Genomic DNA, 23570 nt, shown 5'->3' with positions numbered 1-23570 from the left:
AAAGTGTGGCATAAGCTGAGGCATGACATAAAAAGAATTTTACCATACACATAAAGCAAACGTTTTGAGAAATCAAGAACTTACCTGGCTTTTCATTAGTTTTTAAAGGAAAAAGACACAAACAATACTGGGTACAGACTTGGGAGTCATACGAGTTTCTTTCCCCTACCATCCCAAAGCTGAAGACAGACTATGCACCATATCCATAGGTTGGTTAGAAATATTATTTTACAAATATTCTATACATTTCCAATATATTGTCTCTAAGGAGACCATAGCAACTCCTGTCTCAACATTAAATTAAATCTTTCCAACTCTGCATAAAAAGCTCATGTTAAAGAGATGCTGCAGAATCCAGCATGTATCTTACAACAGCCATATTCCCTTTCTATACATCAAGGGGAGCAAAACCAAGGCAGTCTGAAGATGCAACTGCTGTTCTTCCATGATCAACATACCTTATCCTATAAAAAGGAAGGGCAATAAAGATGCTAAGTTGGCACCTTGCATTTAAGAGTCTTTATTTTTAATATGATTTTAGTGTTCCATTCATCAATTTAATTCAATATAAAGTGGTCCAAGAAGAAAAAGTGCTCTTGTTTTAACTTCCATCATCCGAAGTTCACAGAGTAAGAAAGTTCAAGATGGTTTGGTTAAAAAGTGGCAAAAAATGTACAGTTCAAGAATTAGCACACATGGTGTTCCTCCAGGAGGAAAAAATCTTACACCATCGTGTATAGTAAATCTTCAGTACAATTAGTGGTAGTGGGTCTGGGCATTTGGTCAATGTCCATGGTACAGGGAAGAAATTTGGGAAGAGCTGCAACTTATTTGGTCTCGGTCTTATCTTGCAATAGTGGTATAATAGATTCCCACGCCGTAAGGCACTATTTGAACCAAAAAAACAGATAAAACAATGCATTAGTAATATTTTAAATCAAATAGCCATACATTCTGGTCTTATAATTATGTCATTTAAAACTGAAGTGTCCTTAAATAATACAACTTGTGGGTCAAAGAATTTTATCAATATCTGCATTTCCAACACATAAATTACCTCTGCCATTTTAAAAATGATATACACCTTTACAGCAGCAACAGCACACAGTAATGCTTGAGCTGCGAAGTTCTTCAAGAAAACGAAGTATCGAAACTTACATAAAATGAAAAAAATGCTTTTTTATATACAGCTGACCTACAGCTGTACGTACAAATGGATTGGGTGGCCCAGCAATGCCAATACTGACTAGCAGATCTTGATCACTTTGACATGGGTGTGTCTCCTCTCGACCAGTGTTAGCATGTAACTCTGCAAGGGCCTACCCACAGCAGATTTAACAGTGGCTTTGCAAATGCTTCTGAATAGCTTTTGGCAACCTTCTACAACCTGATGTCTTCCAGATGTGTTGGAAGGACAGTTCTCAGAATTTACAGCTAGCCTAGTCCATGGCATACAAGGTCAGCCTACACCACCGCCGTCACTTACTGGCAAACTACACCTGTAATTCCATGCTTTATCTATACAGACAGGATTCGGCCTCATCAGTGGCAGTGTAAAACAACTTAAGCTTTAACAAGATTATAGTACTCAGGAAGAAAGAGAGAGCCATTCTAAAGCATTTTGCATCAGCTTTGTACTCAACCGGCATCAGCAAATTAGTAAATTACATTCAATTGTTTTCCTGCATTTAGTAGCAAATTTAGAGCATTACCTTCTCATAATATTGAATGTTTTTATCTGCCATCCCCATTAACAGCTGCCTAAAATCTTGCCGCTTGTTGCTCTGCCATCTGTCCATGTCAGCCTTCAGGTCAGCATTGAAGCACTCTACCCGGTCTTGACATTTTTCAACATCTGTGGGCACCTGGAAACCAAAAAGGAAGCAGTGCTGTGGAAATAACTTCTGAAAGCTTTTTAGTTGTAAAATGATGCCTCCCACTGAAAAGAAACAGAAATACCCTCAGATTTCTCACAAATACATCAATTAATGATTGCTGCGGAGTTCATAAAAGTTCTACTAATACTATTCACTCTATCTGTATATTCAAGTCATTACTCACTATGGTTGCCAGCTATACAATGGTCAAATACAAAGTATGAATGAGGGTCTTTTATACTATGGGCCTTTTTCCTTTCTTAGCTATATAGATATCAAGAAATTGTAAGTTAAGGATAGTGTACCAGACAAGGTGTTGGATTTTTACCAAAGTGCATGGATATAAATTTCCCAGCACAGCTCTGAAGTACACTGGGTAGCCTTGAGTGAATTTTTCTTTCAACCTGAGATTGTTCAGAGAACAAAATGGAGTTACTCCTAGGATGCTGTCCTAGGAGAGGTTTTCAAGCTCCTGCACACAGAATTGGGTAAGTTAAATCCAGTGAAACTTACTCCCAAGGCAAGCAACTAATAATCCTTCCACAAAATAGCACTGATTTTTTTTAAAAAAAATGCCTGTATGTTCTTGTGCAAGAAGAAAGGAGCAGTAGCAGCCACAGCAACATAGCAGACTCAAACACCTATCAGAAATAAACTGAAGGAAAGAGCTGTATGTTTCATCAGACCTACAAATCACTTTGGCAGCAAGCAGCCAGATGTTATGACTTTGGAATGTCTATAGATAAGATATGAAGGCAATAACCCACCCTCTCCTGTACTTCAAGCCCCATAAATGCCTCAACTATTTGTATGCATAAAAATTTCTATTTACTTATAATACTATCCATAACTAAATAGACTTGAGATACTGTATTTTGTAAGAATATTTGCATGTTGTTCAAAATACCTTCTTTCACAAACCTGACCCATATCTTAACCTCAGTTCAATAGTACTGGTATTGAATGGAAACAAGATGCCACTACTCAATGAATAGGAAAAAAAAAATGAAAGCTTCAGTAAAATAAAAAACGATTGAACAGACCACATTGTTTAAGTGCTTCTCCCAAAAGCAAACCTTGGGGCGGTCTTCTCTCTTGAGGACCACAGCTTCTAGCTTGGCTTCATATTCTGCTTGAACTTGATCTCTTTTCTTCAACACATTCTAAGAGTGGAGGAGAGAGAAAGAGGTGCTACAATAATTAAAGGAACCGTAAAAACCAATGACATCTTTCTCTGCTACAGGTAAGCTTCCATCCTTCTAGTTCTTATTTTCTACGTAGTGATGCCAAGCACAATCCATTTGAAACCAGTGGGATTCGGGGAAATAATAAGGCCCTGAGGGGGAGGGAGGGAGGAAAAAGAATGCATTGCCTTCTTTTATTTTGCAACAGAACATTGCATCTGTTCCATGTAGTTCAGTACAGGTTTGAGAAACAAAGGGGTGATCAACAGCAGTAAAGTGAAGTCATTGAGTCTGGAATGACCTTAAAGAATGGTGCCTTTGCATAGCCTAAAAGCTAAGCTGATAGGTGGACAGAGCCACCCATCCCAGTTCTGCACCCTATAACCACATGCTTTGCTCACCCCTCACTCCTGATTTCCTGAAATTCAAACAGAGCCCTTAAGGGAGTAGGTCAGGACAACGCTTTAGGTGATTCAGGACACTGCTTATTTATGGAACACGGGGAACTCAATTAAGTTTCTTCTCCCCCCCGCCCCATTTTAGAGCACTCCAATACAGTTTGAAAATTACAAATTGGCTCTTATGCTTAGAGTCAGTGCTGCCTCACTTCAGCAATATAGGAGCAAAAACTGCATTCCAACCTCCATCACTTAAGAGGACAAAGCCTAAGACCGAAGGGAGACAAAAGGCAAAGAAGATACAGAGAACAGACAGCAATGTGCACAGCTAGGTCTCCCTCACCATTTGAGCCTGATGGGTTCAGATCAATGTATAGATAAGGCTTAACTCAAACACTTATCCCATTCATAGAAAGACAGTTCTATGTGGCTACACCCATGGTCACATCGTCTCTAATCATGCCTTCTACCAACAAACATTAACAATCTAAATGCCGTACATTGCTTCAACATATGCAATCATCAGTTCACACAACTACGAAATCAGACTGAAAAAGGGGCAGGCAGATTGTGATAGATGAGCAACCAGTAAATGCACAAACTCAAGAAATCTATTTCCTTTATTTACATCTTACATCAACCTCCTTTATTCACATCTTAAAATGCTATTCTGGGGCCTCCTAGTTTTACAAATACACTGTATATTCTGCAAGATGGGTTGCAGGGCTGAAAAATCAACTTAAACAGAATTAAGTTAGACTTCAGTTTAGGCTAAGGATTTTCAGCTACTTGTCCTAGTACTGGTACTCCTTGGTTAACAATGGTAATTGGGACTGGAATTTCCATTGCTAAGCGATGTAGTTGTAAAGCACAATGTCATGTGACCACATTGCTTAGCAATGGCAATCCTGGCAGTCCCAGTTGTGGTCATTAATCAAATCCCACCTGGTCGTTTAGGCAAGAGCCCATTTGGATCCAAACCATTCCTGGCTCGGTCCCTCCCAGCCCAAGCCACAGTAAGGTAAGGGACTGCCTCCTCTTCAAGTCCTCCCACCCACCTATCTCCCCACACATCTCTGCCCTTTTGGCTGCCCTGCGCAATGTTTGCCCTTATGCTCAGAGTCAATTTGCTGTCTTCAAGAAGGCCGCACATGATTTGGAGAAGTCTGCATGCGGCCTCAGGAAGAAGGCCTGACATGGCCAGCAGCTGTCTTGCAAAGGGCCAGGCCGGGAGTGAAGAAGACAGTGAAAGTCAGCTGGGGGGGTGGCAGGGCCAGCCATGCGGTAGGGCAAGCAGAATGCAGGTTGGCAGGGCTGGCAGAGAAATGCAGGGTGGCTAAAAGGGCAGAGATGGGGGAGATAGATGGGGGGGAGTTGAAGTGTCACTGTGGTTATAATTGTGGCTGGGCTGCCAAGTGCCCAAACTTTGATCACGTGACCATGGGAGAGCTGCAATGGCTGAAACTTTAGGGACCGGTCATAACTACCATTTGTTCAGCGCCGCTATAACTCTGAATGGTCACTGAATGAATGGTCGTTAACCAAGGACTACCTGTAAATGAGGAAGTAGTTCAGGTCAAATTGTGTGACCATGTAGCCCAGTATTAACAGCAGCTTGCAACCTTCTCAGTAAGACTTTCTTACTAGTACCTTATTTTTTTTAAAAAAAAAAATGAAGGTGCCAGGGATTGAAGGTGCCAAGGTCCTTAGCATGCAAAAAATGTAAATTCAAATTTAAAATTATTTTAAATCAGATGGTTCATATTTTAAGGCTAATGTGTGTATCTTCACAGAATTGTATCTTCTACTGGTCAGTGACCATAATAAAATTGAATTGAACTGAACTGCAAAAAATGTGCTGTACCACTACTAGCTCCCTTTCAAAAAAATAAGCCTTAGAAGTTAGCTTTATACTAGTTATTCCTTTTCAGTTTGAATGACAACTGGAGAAAGCAGTTGCATCACTCTTTAGCCAAGATGATGAGCAAAAAAAGTTAACATATATTATGCTGTGTTTTATTGGTAAAAGACATGTCATTTTTTAAAATAAAGATTGGAGAGATTGCAGATTTCTCAACCACCACACAAAACAGTTGCAATTTCTCAAGACAGAGCAGAAGACAACTGAGTGCATCTGCCCACATGAAAGTACTTCAAACATATTTTAAACTACTCTGGCATGAACAATTATAACATTCAAAAACTAACTCCTTACCTAAAGTCCAAACATTCCACTGGGGACTGTTTGTACTAACTCTGCCCAGTGTGTTCTGTCTCATCACAAGAGTTCTTATTGCTCTGCTTTTTAAAAAAAATGTAATAGCAGTCAGCATGAAAACTACACCACCAGGCCCTCTTGTAATTCCTACAACTTACATACTGAAGTCATACACCAGAAACACAGTTGGTTTACATTTAAACAGCAAATCCTAATGTGTTGTGAAGGGTGCATCCACCTGGTACATGCAAACAACATTAAAATAAATTTAAGGTCAAAGAAAACAGGCTTACTGTGCCTGTATTGTAGCTAGCCATGAAGTCTAAATAAAGGATGGGACATGCAGCACAACCCTGCAGGCAAGGATTTTAACTCTCCATTCTGATGGAGAAAACCCACATGCATATATATTTTGAAGACAGGGATTTTCAAAGAAAAAACACATGTTGTACACTGCAAAATTCATATGCCACTTGCTAACCATGGTTAGCCAAAACTGAGAGATACCACACAGAATAGATATGCGAGGCCTTTTGGAGGAAGTAGCAGGGAATGATCCTCTACCCTCATCTGCAGTTTGTTGACCACACCATTAACCTCTCCCTACCCAATCCTTAGCATGATTGGCACTGAACTACTCCAGGATTTGAAGAATGAAACCATGAGCTAGATTCCATGTACAAGGTTTCAAAGAACCCTAAAGGTAAAGGTAAAGGTTTCCCTTGACGTAAAGTCCAGTCGTGTCCGACTCTAGGGGGCGGTGCTCATCTCCGTTTCTAAGCCTTAGAGCCGGCGTTGTCATAGACACTTCCGGGTCATGTGGCCAGCATGACGACTTGGAACGCCGTTACCTTCCCGCCGAAGCGGTACCTATTGATCTACTCACATTTGCATGTTTTCAAACTGCTAGGTGAGCAGGAGCTGGGATTAACAACGGGAGCTCACCCCGCCGCGCGGTTTCGAACCGCCGACCTTCCGATCGACAGCTCAGCGGTTTAACCCGCAGCGCCACCGCGTCCCTTCAAAGAACCCTAGCTAATGATAAACATCCCTCAATTGAGTGCCAACCACATTAAGTAACAGAGAAAGGGAAATTTGCACTAGGAAAAAAAACATTTCTGAAGATAGCTCTGACGATGGAAATCAAGATTAATCAAAAGCCAATTTTACATCTGTGCCAGCGATAAAAGTTCAAATTCATTGTTGTGTCAGTTCGCATTTGAGAGGCACAAACACACAGGGTAGCCTCAGGGACGAAGTGGGATTTTTTTTTTTTAATACATGTAAAATTTCAAGTGATGAGTCAGAGTTACTTTCCCTTCAAAGAAAGGAATCTGAAGAGCTACCCAAGGCACATAAAAACATCTGCCTTGCAATTCCACTTTACCTTCATGGAATCTGAATACAGGATATATTCTCGTAAAACAGGCAGGAAATCCTCAGTCATATCTTCACTCAATTCCTCAAGTGCTGTGCAACAATTTCCAATGCAGGCTGACACTCCTTCAAGAGGTTCAGACACCTCTGTTTCTAGAGCACTCCAGGTGGAATAAACAGGACCATACTCTCGGAGCTCCACTAAATATTCTGCAGGAGATCCAATACATAAAAATGACGGTCAGAAAATTCTGATTTCTGCATTTCAAGATTGTGAGATTTTTTTTTCTTCCTTTTAATTCAAACCTAATTTTGAGGGGGAAATGTCCACATTTGGCAAGACGCTGAGCACATCAGAAACTATTCAAACTTGGAAAATTTTGGATAAAAACAGAATCTTAAGATGCAAACAAAATAAGAAGAGATACATAGGAATTTAGCCATTTTAATAACGTACACAAAATGTCTTTCCAAAATCTTTTTACACAGCACCTTTTGCAGCGTAGCAAAACTACACCCAAGAGAGGATGGATGTCTGTACCTTTCACCATTTGTTTCTTGAAAGGTCCCAAAAATAACAAAATGGAGTTAAGAGGGAAGCTACAAGTCTTTCTTACCCACTTCCTCCTTGATTATCCGCTGTGTGATTCGATCAATAGTTCCCAGCTTTAGAGAAAACGTATCCAGATAGTCACCCATGGCAGCAAACTCCAACGGTCGACTTCTTAATTTGTAGCTTCCCGTGACATATTTTACTGATTCTCCCATCTTGGTAAGCAAGGCCATTCCTTGTTTTTTATAAGCGTTAAGATCCTGGTGTTGACAGAATGGTTAATGAACTTACAACTTTGCTGAAGCTACACATCTACACAGAACTGTCTGAGCAAGAAACACAGTCACAACATCTATCCCATAGAATTGGCTTAGCTAAAATATGGCATTTATGGGTGATTTTAAAAAGCAGAAAATTCATACCAATATCTACGGGGCTATTTTAAAGCAATGAAGATAAACTGAAGTAACAGTTTGAAGAGAAGGAGGGTGTTCTTGGCTACTGAAAAACTCAATTGGGTTTATGTTGATTGTTCTAAATACTGCAAGCTGTATACTAAAAGACAATACCCATCACCTACCAGCATCTAAAACTAGCATTTAACAAAAGAGTTGGCTAATGAACTGAAGCAGCATATATTTATGATGCTGCCTGGAAACTTTCACATTCTAAAGACTTACACCTCTAATCACATGCTTTGAAAATCAGAAAATCTATGTGGATTCAATTTACTTACTTTGGCTGTAAGAAATACATGAAAATGTTCATTGAAAGAAAGCACTGGATGGTCCGCAATCCTCTTTAAGAATTTATCCAAGGCCTTTCTCCTTGTCTCAACAAATTCTTCTGAAAAACGGTCAACAACTCCTTTGACTACAAATTTCTCTGGAAGAGGCTGGGAAGGGGAGGAAGAAAGTTACAGGAAGCAAGCATATTAATATGTGTGCATGTATATATCTATACCTGTGTTTGTGTATAGTAATCTTTGCATTGATATCCAGGTAACCGTGGGAGAATCAAATTCTACCTTAGAACCTGATATCTCTCTCTGCTGTCCAGGATACACCTATTCTTTAGCAAAATGAGTCTTTTCTTTGGGCCCAACCCTAGTACTTGCATCAGAGTTTCTGCATCTTCTTTGGCAACAAGAAATTAACAAGCCCCCAGGCTTGCCTGATCTCAGACTCTCAAGTCAGTTAAGCATGCAATACTTCCTCCCCCCAGCCTCCTTGTTCTTCCGCTTTATTTCAAAAACATCTGGTTGCTTCAAGAACATTTTGTTCCCTACAGAAGCCCTTAAGGCTGTTATCATGGCCTAGTATTAGTTGCCAACTTATCACTACAATCTCATGTAATTTGATAAAATATAGTTACTTTGCGCTGCTAACCTCAAAAGATCACTTAAACTGCAAATTAGTTTTTTCTATTTCTGAAAATTAGCATTTATGTTTATGGGGACAACAATTTGCCATCAGTATTCCCAAAACATGTATTTTGTATCTCATTTAGTAGTGGCAATTTTCAGTCACCTTCAGGTTGTTAAAGTTAGAAAGCAGAAACTGAATTAAAGTGCATGTTAAAAGCCCCACAGATCCCAGCAGACAAAGTGAATCTAATAGATGTTTGTCTAGTGACCCACTTTATAAAAAAGGGAGTGCTATGAGGTAACATTTGAAAGTGAGCATGCAAAATGGAGTAGATACATAAACAACAACAACAACAAGCAAAGACTGTTTCCAGGCCAAGGAACTTTTGTACATATTCATCAAAAATATGCAGCTTCAAGATTTCCAAGGAGATTCTGGAATTTAAATATAAATCAATTATTAGGAAACTATGGGCATAAATCTAATTTTATAACATTTATACACTGAATCATAATATCAAAGTTAGTTAGTTCAACAAAAAATTAACATCTTGGTATACCCTGAATCCATTACTGCTCTAAAAATGGAAGGTGAACACTGTTTAAAGAAGAACAGTCTACTGGTGGCTCTGAGTTACTACCTACAGGAATGAGATGAGTTGGCTGAGATTCCTCCAGTTTATTCCTGAGCCAATCAAAATCCTGGTATCTTCGGCGCATTGAATACTCTGGCAAGTCAAACTCAGCTCGCGTGGTCTAGGAACAAAAGAACAAACATCAAAAAGTGCTAAGAGAACAAGGAAGTCTAGTGTATGAAAACTAAGTATCTGCATTTCCTAAACAAAATACATTCTTTCTGAATGCTGCAAAGTTCTTGTTTGATTCCTTGTAGCAAACTGTACAGCATTCCACAAGCTGAGTGGATAAATAATAAAAGAAAACTAAACAAATTCTGAATCTTCCCCTCTGGGGCAACTTACAGAGATACAATGTTGTGAGAGTTTTCAGGTTGTGTCTGGTGTAATGTTTTATGGTCCTACCACTGTAAACCAAAATAAAACCATCTTCACAGAGAAGAAACATTTAATTTCTGCAAGAGCAAATTTGTGAGCAAATACCAGATTCTTTACAAGTTATGCAATCTAAAAATTCCTTTATTGATATGTCAGAAAAAATATATTTTGTACCCTTTTGATTTTAAGAGGATGTACCTTCTATACAAGTCCAAATTAAGTTGTTCTCGCATCTAGAGATACAAGCAATACACAAATGTCTCTTTTGAGTCAAGCTCAGCTCCTGGTGGCTACAGAGACATACTTGTTTTCTTGGATATGATACAAAAGTGGTTTCCAGTGTTTTCTTCCAGGATAGTGGTTTGTTTGACTTTTCCTATAGCCACAGTTCTCAAATTTCCAGAGAGGGGGAAAAGTCCTCACAGAAGGCCAAGAACATAGTATGGATATGTCCATGTAAGCCACCAAGAACTGAATTTTACTTTTACCCAAGTAATCTTATTTCCTTTTTCCTGCCCCACTCCTTTTTCCTTCAATGTCCCATCTTTTTAGATTGTAAACATGGGGAAAGGAACTGTTTATGTGGTCCCCAAAGGGATGGGGCCAATATTTTCACTCTTATTTGGAACTGTGTAGGCTGTAGTGGCCTTTTCATTATTAATGTTCAAAATTAATAGGCAGCTGACACTCATTAGAAACTGAAAATATTTATTTTAGATCTTGTTCAAACAAAGGAAACAAAATGTACTACCCAAAATGACAGTTCTGCCACTAAATTTCAGAACAGCATCTGGTGGTACCAGAAGCTGCAAAGCTGGGCCTGGGATTATATGCAGTCTGCAGATTACCCATTCTTACTATATATTTATTCAATTACAGTAAGGGATTGAAAATGGGAATTCAGTTATCAATGGTTATCTTCTTTCCAACTCATTAGAAAAGGCCTCTCATGAACTATTTTGTGAAAGGGTGGGGGTTCTTTCATATAAAGCATATGGAAAACACACATTTGTAGCAGAAAAGTGCATGTTGACTAAGTTAATCCTGCTGGGCAAGGGGCTCTTGCATGCTTCCAATAGGCAGATTCTTTTATATTCTTCTACAAGAAGAATGCAACCAAATCAGAGGGGAATTGACAAATACACTTAGAACACATTATTCAGCAGTTTATGCGTATCATTGGTTCTTGGTAATGCTTCAAGGCAGTACAGAATTCCCTGCATAAGAAATCAACTTCCAAAAAATATTGCTTCAACAATGGCAGCTCAGAAAATTTAAAGAAGACAAGCTATTTTGCTTCTTAACACAAAGAACTGAGTCCAAAAATTAAGATGGGACCACTGGAAAAATCTTTCTATGTAACAATAGTTACATCTGGAACTTGTAAGAACACACACAAATTACACAGAGAGCCTCCATATCACTGGCCATTGTCAGTAACCACTGTGCTTATACAGCATCAACCAATAGCTTGCATTCATGAAAGGGACAGAATAGAAATGTAACTTGGATTAAGCTTAGACAACTATAAAAAATGTTTTCAAGAGGTCAGATGTATTCAACATCCCATGCACTGTAGTCTGTAATCAAAATGATATATGAGGCTTTGTAAAATGGGCCTAGTCTACAAATATTATATAGAATCATAGAGGTGGAAGATCATCTGCTCAATGTAGGAATCCAAACTAAAACATTTGGAAACAGATGGCAGTTTAGCCTCCACTTTAAAATTTTCCACTGAAGAGAAGCCCATCATCTCTCTGTATTTCCACATACTTTAGCAGCTCCCCTGCAGTCATAATCTCTATTTATTTATACTTTATTGAATTTATATCCCACTACCTTATGAGTCTTGGTAGTTTACAAGATATGCAAAAGAAAAATAAAGTTAAAACAAAAATAAAATTAACAGCCAGCTATATCATAAAAATAAACAAAAAATGGCACATATTAAAATCAAATCAAAAGCATGCAATAGTTTGCCTTAAATTGTAAGATTTTTTCTAATTTTATAATATATTTCAATAAAACTAATAAAACTAAATAAAACTAATTTCAATAAATAGTATATATATACACACAAACTAAAGTTTTTGATAATACTATACTGAAACAAATAAACTTTTAGAATGCATGGGAATCCAGTTGCTACTTTGTATTTCAAGGAACCTGAAATAGAGTGAAGTTCTTAGTAAAAGCAATGTTCTGAATAAAGCAAATTATCTTGTGGTACCTTAGTTGTGACCTGATAAGTGATATAAGTTTCCATCGTACAGACATGCTTTTTGGGATCGTCAACAGTGACAAAGAGGTCTCTCATCTCCCCATCCAAGTCATCATCCAGCTGCAATCTATTAAGAAGCGAGGAGGAAGAGGCTGGACTAGAAGTATCTACAGGAGTACCGTTGGGCAAACTGAGATCCTGGAGGAAGACACAATTATGCATGGGAAAGAGGGGACAAAAACCAGTTACTGAGGCTCAGCCACAGAGGTGAATTAGCACAGAGATGCACACACACACACAAATCCATTAGTATTCAATAGTAGAGAATATTGGTATAATCTGATAAAAACCATATTTAGCATTTATACAGATTTTACATAGACCTTCAAGTGTTTAGTGCTTTATGTTATATTGTAATCCTTATCTCGATTTTGTGATGTAGGTAACCATTATCTTTACTAGAAGGAGAATGAGGTAGAGAAACACTGGTCTAAGGAGTTCCTTTCTAAGCCAACTTATTCTGCCTCCTCCAACTCCTCCCGAAGAAGCTGAGAGGGCTCTTTCTGCAGTTGGCTCTCCAAAAAGAGGATGCCTTCTACCTTTATGGATGTCTTCTTGCTCAGAATTCCCTCTTTTTCTTGCGGCTTCCAGCATTTGGGCATCCTCCATATGCCCAGTTCTAGGCCTCTGGAAATTCTGAGTTTGGCAAATCAACAGAGATTAGCATCATTGGAATGAGCAATTCTGATCTTTTACAGGGATATGCAAACTTCACCGGTTCAGGAAAAGGATTTTCCACAGAACTCTGGAATGTTTCATTCCCCTTCCAGACCATGCTGAGCCTTCTTGGGACACCATTTTAAGGGCATTTCAGTGACTTCAAAAAATTAATCCTTCAAACTGGAAGCAATCTGAGATATCCTAGTCATGATGTTCTGATTGAAATGCTCTCTGAACCGTGCCCAGAACAGCATGGTGTCGAAGAGGTTTGGCGTGGTCCAGAGAGGAAACTGAATGTTCTGGTCTCAAACCCATGAGCTTTTCACCACTCTGGTCTTTGATTCTCCTTAATTTTCTTCTGACAGTTTTAAAAATTCTTGTTCTGAAAGCGCCACCTGTACATTATAAAGGTAAAGCAAGTGGTGCTTAACTCCTGAGGTTTTCATGAACTCAAACATGTAGCTTTTTTGGCAGTAATACATTAGTAGCTTGCCACTGTTTTCTTCTGTGACATTTTTTTTCCACTTCCCAGTTTAGCCCACAGTGCTGGACCAGAAGAGTTCTTAACTCATAACATTTTTGTTTTATTTTTCCACCTCCCAGTACAAATTGCCTAATTGTATATGGATTAAGAACAGTCTGAAAGGAAAAGCAAGGACAATTCTTTATTAAATAAATAAACTGAAATGAGTAAGATTTACTTACTCATCAGAGATTACACGTTACTGTCAACCTTGGGTAACTGTCAACTTTAAAAACAACACAGGCTCATGGCAGCAGACGAGGTAAAGCAAAGAATCGGCAGGAAAAAGTTAGATGCAGTTGAGGAAAAAAAAGTATGGAATCATTCTACCCCATCATGATACTTACAGTCTGCTTATTTTACAGAGAAGATGAAATCCAGATACTGTAGTATATAAAGTACATCCTAAATGCTTATCCTGAATTCATTTGCCAAATGCTATTGTACAGCACTGTTGCTACAGAAAAACAAAGCATTAACAGGCTTAGAAGAATTTCAAGATTTGCAGAATGAGAAAAACTAAGGTGACTTCAAGAGGAAGGAAGCTGCTCATGAGTTAAGATTGACTTCAAGAGGGAAGCGGTTCCTCATGAGTTAAGAACAATATGTGAAAATACTGCCCAAATAGAGCTAAACCTTTGAGAAATACTATAAAGGATGGAGGGACCCCAATGGTAGCCAAATAATAATTAAGTGACAGGAATGAAATCTTGATAGTTTGTTGGAAAAGAGTAGAGTGAAAACAAGTATCCTGGAAGAGGATGCAGCATGTCTCACCATGACGAAGAGCACTCCATGCTGCAAGATGTGTTGCAAGGCCGACTTTTCTTTCAGAATTTTTATCTTGTTCTTTGGAATGCTGAATGTCATTGCTAATCAAAAAAGTTCCTCTTCTTTAGGTAATAATATCACTATTTTTAGACAAATTCAGACATTTTCTATTTCGCCAGTCTATCTGAACTGCTTTAAGTTAATTATGCAAACCACCTTCTACCATATTTTTCACTTGCCATGTGAAAAGCAGGCAGCTAATCTGAGTGACACTCTCTCCAAATAGGTAAGGAAAAGCTAAAGAGGATTGAAGACCTATGGAAACGGGCTTCTAGGTGGGCTGACTTCTTCCATGCTAGCTAATCTGTTTATTCTGTTAAGGAAGGTTAACAAAGGAAGATAATTAGCAATGGAAGAAAGGCTAAGACTGATTCCTTCTATTAACACTGAGGTCCTGACACACCACTATCCAGGAGCATTAATGTGCTTACAGTCACCTCCCACAGAGCCCACCAGCTTCTGCCCCATCTTACTTCATACTTTTAAAATTTTCTACTTAAAAACTAAATGTTAGTGTGCCATGAAAGGAACCACCAGTTTCACCCTTTGAAAATATATACATCTTTACAAATATAAAGAAATCATAAACGACTGTCTGGTTTCTGGGTTAAGTAATCAAAATACATTTGGGGTCACAGGTCCCAAAATTATGTTCAGCTTTCTCCTTCCAATCACATTTGAATTGAAACTACAATTATGCTTCTTTGTTTTATATGTAGCTCCTGTATTCATTCTCCAGTATCTCCCCCCCCCCCATCCAAACACACACAGACTTTTTTGGCTCATTACTACATTATATAAACTACCAAAGAGGTTAGCTGATTTGTTGAATGATGTAGCTCATTTCTCAAGAAACAGCAGAAACTATGTGGCAATGCGATCTTCTCTTGAATAAGGTCCTTCCATCATTAATAGGGATTGTTTTCCAATGTCCATTTCCTGCATCATTCCATTTAACTAGTGATCGACATAGACTTTCTTTTAATACCCAGTGTCTAGCATCATTGTGCTTGACATACTGCATAGCATTTCTCAGATAGCAAGAAACATCTCAGTCATAAATATAAGATGGTCTTTACCAGCCTAACTTTCATTCCACACTTTTAACTTCAGGCTTAATGCTAGTGACTACTGTTAGAATATACTATCAGATAGCAGCCTGTTCTCAGTGGACTTTGTCCTCAAGCAGAACGCCATCAGTGCACCAGGGGTGTGAGCACCCCTTCCTCAGCCGGGTGGTGCTTCCAGAAAATGAGGAAGTTTCCCATGCTCATGGAAAAGAAGCCAGCCTTCTTTTCCTCCACAGAAATGAAAAAAAGCAATGTCTTTTCTCCACTTCAGGCCAAAACCAGCCTCTTAGCCACTTACTTCTCTTCTTCAAGGAAAACATCTGGAGACTATACCAGCACTGCCTTGCTGCAACTCTTGAAAAAGTACAATGGGAAATGAGTTCAAATCTTTTTTCCCCCAAAGAAGATGGGAAAGAACAAAAGATGGATTATATCTCTCCCTTCTCAATGACATTTTAGAATATGTGCTACAAAATTTCCAAGCACCAGATTCCTATCTGAAGTCCTATTTGTTCAAGTTTTGTTTGGTAGCACTGCTACCTCTGTGCCAGTGTTACAGGTACACAAATAAACCACCGAACAATAACCCTGTGCAAAACTGAATGCTTGTAGAGTGTCCATTACCTCATGAAATGCAATACAATCTCTTGAAGTTTCACTTAACCTTTAATTATGCTTTAACATCCAATGATTAAAGAGCACAATTAATCCACTTCTGTCTTCTCTTAGACTGAATAAAGTTAAAAACTACAGCTGCTACATAAAACCTCACCAACAGCTACAACGCAGCAAGAGACCATCTTGACAGAGCCCTGTTTCTGGGAGAAGCAGAGGTTGGCAGCTCAGAGAGAGAGAACATCCCAATAGTTGCAAATCATCCTGGGACATTGGGGGAAGAAACAGCGTCGCAGACTTCTTCCTCTGTTGTCTCTGCAAGACAGGTTATGCTAAATGGGTATTTGCCAATCAGGACAGACTTTTATGTCATCTTCGCAGTCTGTTTATAATGTTGTGTGTCCATTATTGTACCATATGATATACTGAAATTATGCAAATGTTCAATTTCCATCAGGACTGTTTATATTAGCCTGAGAAATATCCACCCGAAACGTATATATTTCTACACATCACAACATGAGCTAAACATTCCTCTTTTCTAATTTGGAATTTGAATGTGGATTTTCTGCATTCGGACCCCTGCTGCTGCATTTCCCCAGCGACATCAAAAGGTAAAGACACCAAGTTAAGCTTGACTTCCAGTAACTACACGGGTATAACCATGCAGTTTTCTTGGCAACTACATTTTCCATCTGCCTTTTTCCAATGTATTTTTCAACTTCCCAGTCTACTCTTCAGCCCTAGAATTCCCAGGTCCAACCCTCCATCATTTCTGAACCTAGACTAGCTCAAAGAGATGTTGAGAACCAGTAGCATTAAGCATAAGCTAGAAGATTTAAGTTCTCATATATTTATTTCCACTCTTTTCAATATGGACAGATTGAAACCATTCAACATTCTTAAATTTACAACTACAGAGGATAAGACTAATTGTAGTTTCCATGTTATCCTGTGATAGCTAATACCTTGCTAAAACAGTTGATGTATTATTGCTACCCTGAATCTTTTAAATTCCCCCTCCAGAATAAGCTGCAAATGAAAACTTGTAGTCACCTAAACCAACACTTTTATTTTACAGGGTGGGGAAATCATTAAGTTATCTATGTTGACTTAAAATATATAGATTTACCTCTGGACACTAACCAGCATCAGACTGCAGTTAATCAACTTCCTCTATATTGATGTTGGCTAAAAAGGATAAAGCAACCTACATTACAACAGCAGACTAAAAGCCAAGCAGTATTGATGTTCACTCTGGCAGCAGATGATATATAATTCTTCTCAACTCATAAGTGACTTGCTCTTAGTGAGCATACTCCTATTTGAGAAGGCTGATGCAATGGAATCTGTGAACTATTAAAAAAAAATAAAATCAAGCACTCACTTATTCAACCTACCTAGTTGGGACTCCACTGGGGAAGTCTGCTCTAAGGGTTCTTGGAACTCCAATCCCTAAACCAAGGGTGAGGAATCTGGACTTCCAGATGATTTGAACTACATTTTAAAGAATCCCTTATGTTGGCTGGAGCTACTAAGAACTGGGTTAGCATCATCGAGAGGGCCACATGTTTCTCAGTCTTGTCCTAAACCAGTGACAGCGAACCCATCGCATGTGTGTCAAAGGTGACACGCCACAACATTTTGGGTGACATGTCAGCATTTACCAACACCCAAAAACTATTCTCCCCAGGAAGCCACAGCCTCCCTCGCCACCTCCAAGAGCCCTGCCGCTCTGCCCTCCACTGCCCCAGCTTAGCTGGCCCTATTCTGGCTCCCTCTTGCACGTGCAACCTGTGTGAAGCCTTGGTGCAAAGGGGCGCCTCGGAGTGAAGGAGTGCGCTTTTGCTGGCTTCACACAAAGCTGGTTCTGGAGAAGCCGCTTGCGCAAGAGGGAGCAAGACGACAGCCAGGTGAGCTGGGGTGGTGGAGGGCAGGGGTCAGGGCTCTCAGAGGTGGCAAGGGCGGCTGGGACTGGGCTGGGGCAGCTGCGGCTTCCTGGGGTGTGGCAAACAGCTCCAGAGCCACGCAGTTTTGGGGCTGCTTGCCGCCCTGCAAGGCAGGGTGGCCAAAAGAGCAGAGATGGTGGGGAGACAGATGGGTGGGGGGAGTTGCCTTTTGTTCATTCAGTTTCTTTGGTAACTCAAACCATACCACACATGATTGGATTTTATTTTTTAAAAAATAAATGAATATGTAAAGAATTGTTTTTTTGTTGTGGGGGTGACACGCCAGCAGGGTCAAGTAGGCATTTTCCAAATTTTTGACACACCGAGCCCAAAAGGTTTGCCATCACTGTCCTAAACATTACAGATAGTCCTTGTTTACCGACTGCCTCATTTAGCGACTGTTTGAAGTTACAACAGTGTAAATAACAGCTTTGCTACCAATCCTTGCATTTACAACTGTTGCAGCATCCTGCAGTCGCATGATTGCTATTCAGGTGCTTTGCAATTGGCATGCGCCAATTAGGATGTGCAGAGTATATTTTTCCTATAACATCTACATACCTAGACTTTTTGTGACAGTTGAGCTTTCCTATCACAAAGGATCACCAAATGCCTGGAATTATACTTACGTCTTGTTTGAAGACTTTGAGAGGAGAATTTAGGACACTCTCTTCTAAGCCTGTAGCATTCTATTGTTAATTAAAATTGAAGGTATAAGAGCATGTGAACACACCATGCTGTTTCTTCCACCCCAGCAAAGAAACAATTTCTTCCATTTGGTCTATAGTTTGCAATATTATCTAAACAGCAAGAGAAGCTCACACACCAAAATAGCCCCCAAGAGCAATAAGATTAGGCTGGACCAAGCATACTGTGGCTATACTGAACAAATGCTCCTTGAAAAAAAGAACTTTAAACTATGCCCCTTGACAGAAACACCAAACACCTGCAGGGTTTCCAACTGTGATAGTCCAGACCATTTGGAAGGCAGATCTATGGGGAAAGTCTTTCCCCAGGAATAGAAGGCTTGGTGCACTAGCTTATGACAAAAGTTGAAAGGCAGGTTCTCAGGGAACGTCTTCACATCAGCAAAGTGAAAGGAATGGAGACCTGTTGTCTGTTCACACACCAAACGTATTTGATACCTCAGCAGAAACCATGTGGAATTGTCATCGTTGTAAGTCATCTGCTCTGTAATTACTATAATTTTCTTGTGTGTACAATAATTTCAATTAAGACTATGACTTAAGGCCTGAACATACACTAAAGGATGCACCCATTTGAAAAGGATTTTCTCTTTTTCAACTGGAGCTTCCAAATTCTGAAAAGAAAAAAGAAAACACAAAACAAACCCCTCCCTTGTTCAGTTCATTTGTTACAGTCACTAATGCTGCAGCCAGGCTCCTTGTCAATCCTCTTGACAGTACTGCCTAAACAGCTAAGGTCATTCATTCATTCATTCGCTCTTTGGCTGATTACATGTTGAGTCTGATTTTATTTCATTATAGCTGGCCTAGTTTAAATTAATAGTTTGTGTTTCGCACTGTGGTTTTGTTTATTAAGCTTGAAATTATAAGCTGTTTTCTTATTATCACCAACTTTGGGAGACTGACATCCTGAATAATGCCTTGGAAATACTTGTAATAAATACACAACCAATATGGGCTATCATTCCTGAGGAAGCAGCCATCAGCTGTGGAAATTAGGTCAAGGAAGTTTGCCATAATATCATTCAGACCTATTCTTAAGGCTGGCAGGAAAAGAACCAGAAGAGGAGTGATGCTGTATCTCAGCACTTACTTCCAACCATAATTATTACTAGTGATTGCAGGCAACTTACAAAGGAGTAACATCTGTTGCCAAATATGGTTTCAGATTGGCTCTGACAAAGCAAGAAGCGTGGCTGGCAAAGCATCAGCCTATATTGTCTCACATGGCATTATTCAGAAGTCATTTTACCAACAGTCCACCATTATTTCTCTGTTCACTTAGACACCAATATGGAAAAGCTCTTATTCCAGGAAATTAACTATGAGAAAATCTGCCAGTATGCAAGCATAAACTGAATGTACATATTATGCTAAACCATATTTTTATTCAATAAATCATAGTTAAACCACAAATGGACCATGATTTGCAAATCCTAGTGGCTGGACTCATACACACAAAATTAAACAAACCTCACTAGCCCTAAGATATTGATAAAACATCTAAACAAAGTGTCTATGGCCATATTTAGTACATAAAGCCTACATTGGTTAGCACTAGCATAAGAACCAGCCTAATGATTAAAGAATTTGGCTGGAAGGTTGAGGAAATCTGTAATCTGAGTTCTAGCACCTATTCCCAATACTATTTGCAACCAACCCAAGTATTCCAAGGTACCCAAGATAAAGGTTCTGCTAATTTTGCATACTGTATTAAACTATGGTTTTCTTAATCATGGCTTACTGAATAAATCTTAACTTGTTTATTGAATAAACCTGAACTAAGCTTTAAACCATGGTTTAAAAGCTGCAAGAGCTCAGTCCACATAACACACTGAACCAAATAAAATACACTACTTGACTTAGTGCAATACATGACTGCTGTCTACCTTTCCAAATCTTTTATGTTAAGCTATTCACAAGACTATTACTAAACTACAGTCCACCACTGAAGCACAGAAAAAAGACAGAATGGCTGTCCTTAAACCTTCTCTAGGCACCCTGGGGAATGAGAAGCAGAATACTGTTTAGAACGATTTCTGCTGGTCCGTTTGCCTCGTTTTGGCAAAGAAGATGCAATGACATCATCCTCACATGCACTTTCACTAATGAGGGAGGGCAAGTGAGCAAGTGGAGTAGCAGCTGCTTCTTCAAGGAGTAATCACTCTGTGCTTACTCCCCCTCAGTGGGAGAGGGCTAGTAAGCAGAGCAGCATCTCCTTTTATTCTCTCACCATCTGCTGACTGATCAGCCCAATCCTTCCTGCTCTATTACACAAAGAGAAGAGATGAACAAAACTTTACAGAAAGGAAGGTGTAGGGGAATAGCTGCAGATGGCAACAGGTCCATTGCTCCATCAGAACTACTGAATGAAAGAAGCATAGAAGCAGCAAATGCTCAATCAAAAATCAACTACTGCCTCTCTTGACTGACCATACTGGGGGTGGGGGGAGATGAGGAGGAAGAATTACTGCATGGCACAGAGACCCAATTCTCCTTGTTGCAGCACACAGCAAAGTCAAGTGAGAGAAAGGTATGAGTTGCTACTACCTTCTTTTGGCTTCACAGCTTCCTGCCCCTTCAGTGGAAGTGAAGCTTAAATTAAGACCAGGGGAGGAAAGAAAGATTACTCCTTTTTTCTTTACTCCAGACTCTACTTTGTTGTTTACCTTTCCTCACCTAACTTGCACCCTCTCCTTCAAAACAAAAATAGCAGTGTGTCAAGCATCCTTTTATCAACTACACAATTATCCTTTAATTGAAGCTGGTGGGTGAGGGCTGGCCTTGAAAAACGTGACAAATAACTCAAAAGAATACAAACAACCGATTTATGTCACCCTTTAAGTGACATTAATTGGCTCCTAAAAGGGCCTGATACAGAGATTGCCTCACCACACTTGCAGTTTACAACACAGCCTGCATCTATGAGACCAGGGCAAGTTTGACAGCGAAACAGAGCGCTGCCCCAACGCCAAAGATTCGTGAATCCCACGACACATCTGAATACTGATGTTTTATAGTCACTCCCTTCACAGCTCCACCAGCATGCATTACGCTTTCAGAAGGCCACTAAACTAGCGGCAACACAAATAAAAGACGAATCCCGATCTTCACAGAACTTTACTCCGCACTCGACAAAGAGGCTGCCACGAGGAGAAAACCATCAGCCAGCCAGCTGTCCAAGAACAGGATTCCCACCATTCTGGCTCAGGTGGCAAGTAGCTAACCCCCTCTAAGCGTTTGCGTTGCTCGGCGCCCCTTGCCAACACACAATAGAGTCGCAAGCACGGAACCGGCCGCTCGAGCCTTCATAAGCCGCTGCGGACTTCTGCGCCCTCCCGTCCCCCACCCGGAGGCCCTAGGAAAAGGGCTACCGCCCTACCTTGTCGGCGATACTGCGAGGCAGCTGCAGATCCGGGCTGGGCGTAAGGTCCGCGCTGAGCTCCTCGCTGCTGGAGGCGGCCAGCGGGTGCGCTATGTCCCGCAGGGATTTGGGTCCAGACGAAGGGAGCGCCTTGGGAGTCCCCGCCCCGCCATCCCCCGCTACAGACATGGTGGAGGCGGAGCAGGCGCGAGCGGAAGCCAAAGGGGAGCCTCCGAAAGGCTCGCCGCTGGTCAGAGGCCGCACGGTCGCAGCCGGGGCCGCAGCCTCTGGAAACCGCCCCCGCTTCTCCGCCGCCGGCGGGAGGAGGGGCGGAACGGGACCGGCAGCTTCGCGGCCTCGGCTGGGGCTTTGCAGCGGGAGCGCCGTCACCACCTGCCTCCCGGAGGCAGGAAACTCTCCCTCCCTCGCTTAGCGAAGTCGCAGAAGATACAACGCGGCGGCGGCACCCAGAGCAATTTCACCCGGGGAGACTCCGCCCTCGGCTGAGAGCGGGCGGCCATAGGCGGAGGAGGGGACCTGCCGCAGCTGCGGCTCCTTCGCGCCTCGTCGCCTCCGCGCTCAGCCCCGGGCCGCCTCCCTCCCCGCGGTCTGCTGTGCGTTCCTAATGGAGCCCTGCCCTTCGCAGACGCGTCCGCCCACCCACGCTTGCGCTGGGGCTGTTTGGATGCTTTCGTCGTCTGGCCCGACTGCGCGGCGGTCGTTGGATAATAAGCCAGCCGGGGCACGAACACCACCTTGTACGCGGTTTGCCAGCCTTCCCCAAGCTCTCGGGGTGCAGCTCCTTGGGCTACCAGTCTCATCATTTCCAGACAGCATTGGCTGGTAGGGATAGGAGGGTCACCTCAGTCCATCTGAAGGGCTTAGCCCAGGAGAGGGAACAGCTCATTATAGACTATCAAGAGAATTGCCTTAAAAATTCTAAAAAGTCACATCTGCCATAGTCAAAAAGGAGTTTTGGGTTAAGGAAGAAAAGTAGGTAAATATGTATATGAAGAATGTATAATACCCTCTTCCCCACCTTTTCACTGTAGGATGGCCAACTCCAACTAAAACCAATCCCAGAAATTTCTCCCTTCTGTCCCTGTAAAAATCTGCACATGACACACTTTTGTATGTGTGGGTAAGCTGCCAGACCATAAGGTCTCAAAACAGGCCAAAAAGAGTAACTAATGATGATGATGACAAGTAATTGCCTATAGAATAAGGTGCCCCATTTATAAATTGAATTATCCACATCTGCATGTGCTTCAGAAAGTTGATGTTGGTTGAGCTCAGAAACTAATCAGGGTTGAGTCTGGCCAAGACTGGGTAAGAGACCACCTGAGATTTGCAAGGCTGTTGACTGCACTGGGAAGTCAAAAAGCATCCATGAAGAAAGCAGTGGTAAGCCACTTCTATAACACAGTCAAGAAAATGCCATGGATGTAGATTTGTTTTTATTTTTTAGAAAAGCCACAATATTGGCTTTTCCAACAAAATTGGAACAAGATACTATATTGAGCAGAAAGGACTAATGTTAAGCAACAGACAGCAATGGCAGTTGAACAGAATATCTCAATC

The 23570-nt window shown here is 40.7% G+C and overlaps 1 protein-coding gene across 1 annotated transcript; it reads right to left on the bottom strand.

Annotated features, from left to right (window-relative positions):
• Window positions 1–504: 504 nt before the first annotated feature.
• On the bottom strand, window positions 505–22543 carry SNX30 (sorting nexin family member 30). Its single transcript, XM_063294980.1, has 9 exons — window positions 22008–22543; window positions 12220–12408; window positions 9619–9729; window positions 8344–8502; window positions 7672–7867; window positions 7065–7264; window positions 2954–3040; window positions 1713–1865; window positions 505–887 (listed from the first exon to the last, which is right to left on the bottom strand). The coding sequence occupies exons 1-9, from the start codon at window positions 22176–22178 to the stop codon at window positions 828–830; spliced, it is 1326 nt and encodes a 441-aa protein (XP_063151050.1). The 5' UTR covers window positions 22179–22543; the 3' UTR covers window positions 505–827.
• Between the last annotated feature and the right edge of the window lie 1027 nt (window positions 22544–23570).

The sequence above is a fragment of the Candoia aspera genome, chromosome 2 (assembly GCF_035149785.1).
Source record: "Candoia aspera isolate rCanAsp1 chromosome 2, rCanAsp1.hap2, whole genome shotgun sequence".
Taxonomy (NCBI): domain Eukaryota; kingdom Metazoa; phylum Chordata; class Lepidosauria; order Squamata; family Boidae; genus Candoia; species Candoia aspera.
Note: the sequence above shows the minus strand (reverse complement) of the source record. Positions and strands in the feature narration are given on the sequence as shown.